Source organism: Emydura macquarii, unplaced genomic scaffold (genome assembly GCF_026122565.2).
Source record: "Emydura macquarii macquarii isolate MOO-44397 ecotype Brisbane River unplaced genomic scaffold, CSIRO-AGI_Emac_v2 contig_3113, whole genome shotgun sequence".
Classification (NCBI taxonomy): domain Eukaryota; kingdom Metazoa; phylum Chordata; order Testudines; family Chelidae; genus Emydura; species Emydura macquarii.
Window position 1 is genome coordinate 1,053,086 of NW_027133250.1, and position 11,619 is coordinate 1,064,704.

The 11,619-nt window shown below is 54.5% G+C and overlaps 1 protein-coding gene across 1 annotated transcript; it reads left to right on the forward strand.

Moving 5' to 3' along the window:
• Positions 1–4,878: 4,878 nt before the first annotated feature.
• PTAFR (platelet activating factor receptor) lies at positions 4,879–10,233 on the forward strand. The gene is made up of 2 exons (XM_067530753.1): positions 4,879–4,907; positions 9,061–10,233. The coding sequence occupies exon 2, from the start codon at positions 9,121–9,123 to the stop codon at positions 10,231–10,233; it is 1,113 nt and encodes a 370-aa protein (XP_067386854.1). The 5' UTR covers positions 4,879–4,907; positions 9,061–9,120.
• The last annotated feature ends 1,386 nt before the right edge of the window (positions 10,234–11,619 follow it).

Genomic DNA, 11,619 nt, shown 5'->3' on the forward strand with positions numbered 1-11,619 from the left:
AGCCACGTGGACAGTTTGGGACGTCATCCTCCCTCTAGGTGAAATGGCTTCTCTTGTGAGCCAGTGCCCAGAAGTGCCACGCTGCAGGACAAGGGACCTGCACTTGCCCCCCAGCACCCGCAGCCCAGGGTTGAAGGCTGTGTAGTGTGAACACACCCCCAGGCATGGAAAGTCAGCCTGATGTTGCTCACCCCCCTGCACTGGACGAGGGTCTCTGGGGCGAACCAATGTTAGTGTGAATCCCAATGACTAAGGCCTGGATCCGGCGCTGCACCTGCCACCGTCTGCTCCCCACTTCGCCAGCAGCTCCTGCCCCTACCCACCAAGCTCCAGCACTTAGGCTCTGTGTGACGGGCTCCTGCCCACAGACACGGGCCGCAGCCACTCTGCTCCTGCTGCAGGTCCCTGCACCATTTGCCACCATGCTTTGCTACTGCCTCTGAAGGCAGGAGGAGGACAAGCAAGGCCCTGAAATGACTCTGGCCTTGTACCTCTGACCACTGCCACGGGTCAATGTGGGCAGCTACTCCTCAGCCTCCAGGACTCCCATCTCCTGGGGCTCATCTGCTTCCCTCCCCAGGCAGCATCTGCAGGAAGCCAGCTGGCTAGCAGAGCACAGACCACACCCAGCTGTTCCTGGCTTCATAGCCAACAGGACCTGCCTTATCTCACAGGCCTCTCACTGCCTGGCCAACAGCAGCATGGCAGTGAGAGGAGGGGCAGCAGCTGCTCTCAGACGCAGCTACGCTGATGCTGGCAGCGAGAGGGGAATGCTGCAGAGAGCTCTCTGCCAGCGCAGGCCCTAGCAGCTAGATGGGTTCCTGGCCCTGGGTGTCTCCTGTTCTGGGTATTCCTGTGCCAGGCTGCTCCTGTCTTGGAAGCAACACGGCTAGAACGGAGTTAGCTAAAGTTGGTTTGTTACCAGCTGTCGCTGAATCCACCCTAAACCAGGTTTGTTCCAGAGTCAGAGCGTCCACACAGACCTGCACCAAAATACCCACATCACCGCTAGGAATCCCCTGTAGCTGAAGCAGGACTCTGCCCTGCCCCTGAGCACACACCCAGCAGGAACACCCTCCCACCGGCACCCGGTCACACTTGATCTTATCAGAGGCCGAGCTGGCCACAGAGATACATGGTAAATGCCCTGATGCGACTGCTGCAGCGCTCTGTCTTCAGGAAGTGGAGGCCCTGCGCTGAGAACGCACCACTCGGGTGACAGTGTAGCAGCGGCTGCCCAGCCGCACGGCTTCCCAAGACCCCATTGCCTGGTTCTTTGCGCGTTGCTCCGGCTCCCCACTGAACAGAGAGTTCAGGTCCCTGCTCTCAGTTTCAAAGCCCTGCCTGCCACTAGGCCCACCTACCTGAGATATCGACTTCCCTCCTCCTCGGCCATGACCAGGGCCGGCCCAAGCTACGGTCTGACCAGGCAACAGCCGGGGGCGCCTGATTGTGTGGGGCGCCAAAACGACTGATGAATAGATCTATAAACAGTAAGTTTTTACCTTCCTCTGCGGTGAGTCGCAGCTGGAGGAGGAGAAGGAGAAGGATCCAGACGGGCACCGTGATGCCCCGAAGGCCGGGTCCGTCTGTGGGCCCCCCCCAGGGGCTCTATCTCCACGGCCCGAGGTGGAAGAGACCGAAATACACCCGGCCGTAGCTGTCTCCGGAGTGACTCGGGGCTCGGTGGCCGGCTTATCAGGGACGCGCAGCAGCAGCAGAGCCAGGGGAAGGGGGTGAGAAAGACAGAAACAGGAGGGGGATGATCCACCCCAGAGGTGGCTGCATCTCAGCGCCGGGCGAGGGATCCCCATATAACCAGCCGCCCCGCCCCAGAGGCGGCTGCATGGCAGGGTGGCAAAATGGCTCCCACGATCCCTCTCCGAAATGGGCAGGACGCAATTATAATGTCTGCCCGGGGTGCAAGAATGGCTTGGGCCGGCCCTGGCCATGACCTCCCATCACAGCTGCTAACTGATAGAGCAGATTAGCGACAAGGTTTGCAGAGCCGTCCCGGGAGCCAGACCCAGACTACGCAGTTGAGCTCGCTGGCAGAGCAAACCGGGATGGCCAGCCTGGCTGCATTCAGATCTCCTGCAAAACTCATCACTGTGGCCAGGTGTTCCCACACCAGCGTCACTGTCCTGCTCCTCTGCAGTTAGCAGCAACAGCAGCCTGAGCCTGCCTCTGGCTAGCAGGGAAGTGCGAAGGAAGCAAGAGAGGGCCTGGGTGTCATTATCTTCTGCTGGGAGGTGCTCAGACACTGTGGGGTGGGCCCTACGCAAGAACATGGATGTGAAATGCTACAACACCGGTTTGGGAGCACACTACACTTGCTCTGAGCTCATGCTACTTTCCTCACTAGGAGATGACTTCCACCTTTTAAATGGTGCCTTTTGCCGCTACTGCTTCTTCTGCTCTGTTGTCCAGCCGTGGTGGCACTTCTTTGGCCCTCTCACTATGGTTTTTACTGTGGGGTATACATTTAATGGGAGCATCAATTACGGTGCTTCACAGAGCTTTTCACTGCAATGGTGGGACAAGGGAGTGGGGGAGACACAGGAGGGGGTAGCTTGGAATCCTGTGTGCTCTGCTGCTCAGTGAATGTAAGATGGGTGGGCACGTCCAAAGACAGAAGAGACAAGACAACACGACTAATCTGGGGCCCTGGGATCACACGCAGAGGCTGCCTGGCCTAGAGGATCGACTGTTTACTCACTCGTGCAAATTTATCATAGCGTCATTTTGGCCCTTGCTACCGGCAGACTCCGAATGCTGCACACGGGGGGGGAAGGCGAGTGAGACACAGGGCCCTGAGGCCAAGGGGAAGGGGCAATGAAGGGCAAGCCGAAAGCCCAGGCATTCCAGTCCTACCCCAGCTCTTCCACTAACTGCTGGAGATATTGGCTACTAGCAGCTGCCGATGGGCCACGTGATTGTCTCATTGTACCTTCCTTCCAGAACTCTATCAAGCTCAGTCTTGAAGCTAGTTTGGTTTTTTGTCCCCACTGTTCCCTTTGGGAGGCTGATCCAGAACTTCATTGCTCTGCTGGTTAGAAACCTCCATCTAATTTCAAGCTTAAACTTGTTGGCGGCTGGCTTATATCCATTTGTTCTTGTGCCCCGGCCTCATCCCGCGTGCTGGCTGGGTGTGGCCCCAGCCCTGGAGCGCTGGGCCCCGGACTGCCAGTCGAGTGGTCTCAGCACCGGGTGGCCCCAGCCCGAGAGCTCTGGGCAGCCCAAGCACTGGCCCCAGCTGCCCTGAGTCCTGGACCAATGGCTGGCCCACCCTAGCCCCAGCCCCTGCCCGTCCCCTTTGGGGAGAGGCTGAGCAAGGGCGGGAACTCCAGGAAGTGCTGCTGCAGTATCCACCTGCGTGGGCTGGGGCCATGGGGGAAGAGCGGAACTCAGGAGGAGGGGGTGGACCCTCGGGCGGAGGGTGGGTGGAGCCACGCCTAGCGGTTTGGGAAGGCTTCTGTGATACCTGCCGCCCATGAGTGGACTTCATGCTGCTTTAAATTGCACCAGGTGACAACGGCCCCAGGGCTGGTTGGGTAGCTGGGGATTGCTGGGCATAAGGATACATAAGGATAATTTTTGTTGCCCTCCGCTGGACTCTCTTCAACTTGTCCTCTACAACAAGGATGTGAACAAGTTGGAGAGAGTCCAGCAGAGGGCAACAAAAATTGTTAGGGGGCTGGAGCACAAGACATATGAGGAGAGGCTGAGGGAACTTGGTTTGTTTAGTCTGCAGAAGAGAAGAATGAGGGGGGATTTGATAGCAGCCTTTAACTACCTGAAAGGAGGTTCCAGGGAGGATGGAGCTAGGCTGTTCTCAGTGATGGCAGATGACAGAACAAGGAGCAACGGTCTCAAGTTGCAGTGGGGCAGGTCTAGGTTGGACATTAGGAAGAGGTTTTTCCCTTGGAGGGTGGTGAAGCACTGGGATGGGTTACCTAGGGAGGTGGTGGAATCTCCATCCTTAGAGGTTTTTAAGCTGAGGCTTGACAAAGCCCTGGTTGGGATGATTTAGCTGAGGTTAGTCCTGCTTTGAGCAGGGGTTGGACTAGATACCTCCTGAGGTCCCTTCCAACCCTTATCTTCGATGATTCTATGATTCCCCAGGCCATCTCTTTTTCCCTCCAGTCTTACCCCCTACACTGGTGGCTGGCGGGAGTGGTGTAGGAACCACTAGGGTGGCTCAGCAACCCCTGAGAATCCCCTTGCAAAAGAGGAGTCCTAGAGTGGCTGGAGTCCCCAGGTTTAAGTCTGTTTAGTGTTGACATAAAGATTCAGAGCAGTCTATTTGCAGGACAATCAGCTCCTGTGGCCTTTGTGCATCAGAAATCCCAGCCGTTGTGTGGCGTGACCTGGTTTCTTGCATTTCATTTTCTTGGATGTGTAAAGAAGCAGCACTCTGTGCACAGGCCAGCCCTGTCGCTGGGAAAGATGCCCCCGTTCAAGTGCTGCTTGCTTTCTGGCCTAACCATAGACAAGGGACCGGATTCCTACTTGGCCTCCAGAGGCGACTTGTGATGTCTCCATCTCTGTCAAGAACACAGCCATTAGAAGTAGAGTTCCTTTCATGAAAAGCTACTGCTAATGGCTTTTCAGGGATTCCGAGCCCTTGCTGTTCAGCTGCTTTTCCTTCATACCTTAGTTTATTTCTCTTTTCCGCCGCCCTAATGTCACATGACATTTCCTCTTCTCTAATGACTTTGCAGGAAGCTCTTGCAATCCTTTCAGTTCTGCAATTCTGATCGCTAAAACTGTACACCCAGAGAGGCTGCAGCCACAGACGAGGACGAATACGACGTGGAAGCGGACCCAGCAAACGGAATACACCACACACCGCTGCTCTTCGAAGGCTGGCGCTGGAGAGATCACTGTGAATCCATTCGACTCTGGTAAGCAGGGATTAGCTTTCACTCGTGCTGTTCACATGGAATTCTTATTCTAGCCTGCATGTCTTAGCATGGTTTACATGGGTGAGATTGCTGTGCCCAGCTGCCATCCTATATTGTCTGTCTATCCTATATTGGGGCAACATGGCCCAGTGGAGTGAGTGCTGGACTGGGAATCAGGATACCAGTGCTTTCTTCCCAGCTTTGCCACTGGCCTGCTGGGTGACCTTGGGCAAGTCACTTCCCGCTGTGCCTCAGTTTCCTTAGTGTAAAATGGAACTAATGATGCTCTCTTTCCTTTGTCAAATGCTTGGAGATCATTGGATGAATATGAAATATCATTATCCTGGAGACATAGTGCATACTGCCTTTGTTCCTGGCCTTGGCCATACTCTTTCTGATGCCAGAGTATAACATAACTGATGGCTGAGTGATGACCCTTCCCATGCTGTTAGCCAGTGGGCTGGGGAAGCCTGACAGAGCACCTTTCATCCCAGTTGATCCCAGAGCATTTTACAGGCCACATCCACAGGAATCACTTTCCCTGTTGCTGAAATGCAGCCACCTCTGGCCTGAGCTCTTAGCAGCAGCATTATGTAAGAGTTTACAAGAAGGAGCAGAAAGACCGATGTTCCCCACTGGAGCTGCCAGGGGAATTCTTGGTAAACAGAACTGATTATCTAGGTTGGAATCTAGCCAAGACATCTGTAGCAGGTGGCTTGGAGGGCTGGGCGGCCTAGAGGTTAGAGTGCATGGCTCTCAGCCCCCGGCTTGGTTGAGGCGTCTCGGTCTTTAAGGCCAAGGTAGTTGGGGGACATCGGCCCTTCCTCTTCACCAGGTCTCAGCCCACAGCCCTGTGCATGTCAACCTCTGAAGGCAAGGGGGGGTGGCTCCCAGCAGGGACTCCCCTGGGCTACTTCCGACCAGTCTGTTCAGTTTGGGGCGTGGCCCGCTCTAGTCCAGTTTGCTGGGTGGTTTGCTTCCCGTAGAGTCTCCTCTTGCATCTTGGGTGGTGTCTTGCCATGGTCTCAGGCTCCTTCAGGCGGGGCAGCCACAAATCAGTGAGGGCGAGCCCCACATTGTCCCTGGGCTTCGCTCACTCAGGTACCTGAGGAGCTGGGTCCTTAGGCCTCCTATGCCGTCTCCCTGGGCTGTGGAGACAGTGCTCCCGCCCAGGGGCTGCCTTGGCTGGCAGGCTAGAGCACCGTGCCCTCAGGTGGGGAGGCAGCTAGCTCCTGCCTCTTCACCAGTCCGCCCTGCACTGGGCCAGGCTCCCTCCTTTTCTCTTCCCTCCAGGCCTGGCACTGGCTGCAGGTAGAGCTGAGCGGGGCTAGCGGGGCCCAAAGGCTCTTTGTCACCTCTCCTGTGCTGGCTGGCAGCTTCTCTACTTCGTCACAGCGCCGGAATTCAGACCTGGACTGAAACGTGTCATGGGCTCTGCAATGCTCACAACCAATTAGTGCTTCATTTCACATCTCATTCCAGCATCAGGGCCCACAGCAGAACAGCGCCCCTAACGCCACCTTCAGCCATAGTGCACTCAGAGGAAGGCCTCTGGCCTCCGGAGTGGCCATCACCCCTTCCCAGCTCTGCTCAGCAGGCCGGAGACACTCAGTGTATCCTGTGCACATCAGCTGGGTCACTTTCAGCATATTGCACCCACCAGCGCGTGCAGAACATGTGCTGAGAGAAGCGCATGCAGCTGGGATGCATTGGACACACTGTGCTGGGACATCTCTCCATTGGGCCAGGACACACACCCAGGCTGAGATCTATTGGCCCTGCCGTCGCTGGGATAATAGTGTGGGACGTGTCCCATCAGGACAGGTTCTCCTAGGCCTGGGATGTGAGAGGCACAGTTCTCCAGGACACATAGGTATGTGTAGCCCTTAACATCTTTACAGAGAGGGAACAGAGGCGCAGAGAGATGCAGTGACTTTTCCTGAGTCACATAGTGAGCCAAGGGCAGAGCTGGGAACAGAACCAGGTTCCCACTCCCACCCTGGTCCCAGTTCAAGTCTAAGTTACACTGAGTGGAGACTGGCATGTGAAGACCTGGAGACTCCCGTTCCATTTGGGACACAGCCTCATGTGGCCAGACCCTCCAGTGCCCCGGGGCAGCTTTGTGTCATGTTGGGAAGATGTTGCTGGTTTGACAGCCAGGAGCCCATCTCCTCCCTCAAGCACAGCACAGGCAGCTTCATGCACACACTGACCCAGAGAGGTCACGTCCATGGGGAGCAAAGCATAGTTCAGTCTCCACAATCCAGCCCTAGATTAGCGGGATGGACAGAGAGTCTCAGGTTGGTGCAGACAGCTGTGGTTGTATTCCCCGCATTGTGTATTCCAGATGATTCCTCTTGCCCCTTGCCGGCATAGTGACCTCTCGCCCACAGCACTGGAAGGAAGGCAGGGTTTGGTCTTTCTAGGAATGATTCCCGCATCTGATCTAAATGAGCACATGGCGACTCTGCCTGGACATCTCCAGGCTACTCTAGGGCAGCAGTAGCGTGAGTGAAAGACAGGGTGCAGCCGACAGGCGGGTTGGAACAACCCCACAAAAAGGCCCCTTTACTGAAGATGGTGGAGAGGAGCAGGCTCAGAGGGTAACCAGCACTGAACAGGAACCAGACGCACCACAGGCACAGTGCATCGCCCTCTGCACGCCAGGGCAGGAGCACTGTGTGGCTCTCACGGCTGATGGACTCCTCAGGTAGCTACAGGTGAATCTGGAGTGAACCTCTAGCTCTCTGTCAGCAGTAGGGGTCCCGACTGGGCAAACCCCCAGCAACACTCCCCTCTGTGCTGCCCGGTGCTGCTGGGGATGGTGTAGCCGTGGAAGTATCTTCCCGCTGCGCTCTCAGGCAGCCAGTATAAGGGCTGCTTCAGTGCTGCCGCTGAGTGAGCCACAGCCGGCACCATGCAGCTTCTCTCTCCCCCTCTCCCAGCCTACAAACCCTTCCTCACCCTGGATGTCTGGGAATGTGTTTGGGTTTCCCACATGGCGCTTGGCCAGGCGTTCGGCAACAGACCAGTTCCCTGGATGCTCTCTTCTACTGATAGGTCAGCGGAGACGCCTTGGGTGCATCTGTGCCCAAACTCTAAGCACTGCTGCAGAGAGACTCTGCCGTGGGCCGCTTGTTTCTAAGCCTGCAATGGAATGGATCTGTTTCCTGGGGCTCACGCAGCACGGCGCCGTGGGGGGCTGAGCACCACCACCAGGGCTATGACTATGCCTTGGTTGCTCCAGCAGCAACGGTAGCTCAGCGCAGAGAGCTGGGGATAGATTTATACAGTGATGTCATGTTACCAGAAACTCAGGGTCTGTCCCTGTACAAACACATCCCTCCCGCTCAGGGGTGGAGCAAACAGAGCGCACTGGGCCTGCTGTCCCAGTCACTTCACGTGGCTAACTAGCGATTCGGGTTTCTCCGTGTTTATGTGGCAATAGGTTGTTGCTTGGTCAACATGAAGAAAAGAGAGGAAGTAACCAGTGTGAGGGTGACACTGCCAGGCAGATGGGCCAGTAGCAATTAAAGAGCAACTTCCTCATGCCACAGCTCTGGGGAAGAGGCTGAGATTGGAGGAGCTGCCGGCGAGGCAGATATGAGCTCATAAGCCCATGTGGTGCCTACTGCCCTGTGTTATGACCAGTCTCCTAACAGGAGACACTAGGAAACGTCTGATTTCCAGGGAATGCTCAGGCACTGTGACACCAACATGGGCTCGGTGCCATGAGTAAAACACTGAAGGGGAGGGGTCATTTCAGGATAAGCTCTGCCCCATACTTTACAGATGGCTTCCTCGAGTCCCTGGAAAGGCAGGATAAGGAAAGTGGTGGAATGGGTGGGTTGGCTATGGAACTAGAGGAGTGAGGGAGAGTGGACCACAGAGCAAGTGGGCATAGAAAGTAGGTGGCGCTGAAGCTGGCATAATCCTGATAAGAGTAAGGGCAGAGTGGGGAGGGGGGCAGGCAGCAGGATGCCTGTCTGAGGTCAGAGAGTGAGAAGAGAGCTAGAGGGGGGAGTACGCACGGGGGAGTGTGGGAGAACTCCTGCAGTCAGAGGTGGTACGAACTGGGAAGAGACAGGCGGCTTCGGGGCTTGATGGCGGCCCTACACCCTGTAATCCTAGTTCATCTGTTTTGTGCTTTTAGAATACGAAGCAAAGACAAGGACGGGAAATTCTGCCGTGGAAGAGTCGGGTCAGCGACACAATGTCCTCCAAGGGGGGAGCTAGCACTCTTTCGCCCCTGAACGTTTCCATCCAGCCCCCTGCTAACACCTCATGCCAGGTGGACTCTGAATTCAGATACACCCTTTTCACCATCTTCTACAGCTTCATCTTCATTCTGGGCTTCATTGCCAATTGCTACGTGCTGTGGATTTTCTGCCAGGTTTATGCTTGGAGGAAACTAAATGAAATCAAGATATTCATGGTGAACCTGACAGTGGCTGACCTGCTCTTCCTGGTCACCCTGCCCCTGTGGATCGTCTATTATCACCACGGAGGAGACTGGATTATGCCTCCATTTCTGTGTAACGTGGCCGGCTACTTGTTCTTTGTTAACACCTACTGCTCCATCGCCTTCTTGGCAGTCATTACATACAACCGATTCCAGGCAGTGACCAAGCCTCTCACAGCTGCTCAGTTCACCACACGGAGAAGGGGCATCTTCCTTTCTGCAGCTATCTGGGTGGTGATAGTGAGCAGTGCCTTGTACTACCTCATTGACCCTGGCGTTAACAAGGAGAGCAGTGAGGAGGGCACTGTCCTGCGGTGCTTCGAGCGCTATAACACCTCTGACAACACTGCGCCCATCCTTGCCATCCACATTCTCATCTTCGTTATTTTCCTCTTCATTTTTCTGTTTATCCTGGTGTGTAACTTGTTCATTATCAGGACACTGCTGACCCAGCCCGTGCAGCTGCAGAGGAGCACCCATGTCAAGCAGAGGGCACTCTGGATGGTGTGCACCGTCCTGGCTGTGTTCATCATCTGCTTCGTACCGCACCATCTCATTGACCTGCCCTGGACCCTGACAGTCCTAGAGCGGTGGCAGAAGGACAACTGTCTGTTGCGCCAGCATATCAATGATGCCCATCAGGTGACCCTCTGCCTCCTGAGCACCAACTGCGTGCTGGACCCTGTCATTTACTGCTTCCTCACCAAGAAGTTCAGGAAGCACCTCTCAGAGAATTTTAAAAGCATGAAAGGGAGTCGCAAGTGTTCCAGGCAAACCACTGAAACAGTGATCGAGGGCATAGTGCCCATCAATGACCTCCCCACCAACCCCATGAGAAATAAATACAACACTGTCTCCTACTGAGCAGGGCCGGGCCACTTGTGTCATCAGCTTCCTCTCACGAAGCCATGCCAGAGAGGGACATGTCAATGGGCCAGATCTCTGTATTTCCATCAGGGAGAGGAAATATGAGCATTCAACTCTCCTACCCACCAATGCAAGCAGAGGACTAGGGACCCAGCAGGGGCTGCAAAGGGACAACCTCTGACACATACTGATGCTCCATGGGACACTGAACACAGCTCAGTTTGTTTTCTTTTCTGTGAAAAAAAGTGCCATTGACCTTGTGCCCTTCCTCCTCTTTCTATCTCCTTGTGTGATCTGTCAGCATTTTAACATGGGAGGGCATGGGGATTGCCTTAAGGAGAGGTCCACCTTTATGAATGGCAGAGATGCTGTAGGATCTGATCCAAGTAATCAGCCCGCGGGAGGAGGTCAGCCTGTGGAAGTCAATGGGGTTGGTAATGCGCTGGGAAGCTCTGCCATATCTCCCCAAACCCTGGTATCCGTATGCATAGATTTTAAGATGATGAGGGACCATTATCTAGTCTGATCTCCTGCACATCACAGGCCAGAGAATGTTTCCTATTCTTGGATCCAGCCCAATAACTTCAAGTTGAGCTAGCACACATCTTTCAGAAAGAGACCCCACCTCAACTGAAAGCCTCCAAGTGACGGAGGATGATTGCCAGTGCAGGAGTTCAGATAGCAAATGAATAGGTTTTAAATGCTTCATTATCATTGCTTTTATTTATTACAGATGGGATTATAAAGAGGGACTGGCTATTGTACCCAAGCTTGTGCTGCTGGAAACAAAGAAATGTAGCTGATTGCTTATTTGCAGACTGTTTTCTGGTATTTTATGATTTATAAACTAACAGCTTGTGACCACGCTCCAGGGCACCCTCCAAGTCACTCAGCTGCTACCGTGGTGTTAAGTCCAGTGCAAAAAGTCCAGGGTTTTAAGCTCAGGCATTCAATCTGCCTGCTCCAAAGAGAGCTGGCTACAGTCAGCATAGGCCCAGAGAAAGCTGTCTGTCCTGAGGGAGCCAGGCTTGGTTACATATCATGAGACACTCAAGGATCCTTGTCGAACCCTGAGTTGCTCAATAATGAACTTCCTTCAAGCACAGGAAGTGGAACAGGGTAGGGAACTTGGTTTGGTTTTTACATGCGTTTTTGGTTCCTTAACTCTTTTAGAAAAATTTCCCAGCTGGTGATAGGAAAAACTCATCTGCCATGTTTACACTGGAAAAGGGTATTTATACCAGTTAACAGCAGCCTGGTGATACCACCCAGAGCACTGCAAGGAGAGTTTATGTGGCAAATTCCAAACTTCTCCAATCATTGGACCCACAATGGTATCATATTTGCCCACGTTTCACTGACAGAATTCCCAGCTCTTGGATC

Bases quoted from the DNA above. Each gene is read 5' to 3' on its own strand.
- PTAFR (XM_067530753.1), top strand. From the start codon at position 9,121: ATGTCCTCCAAGGGGGGAGCTAGCACTCTTTCGCCCCTGAACGTTTCC.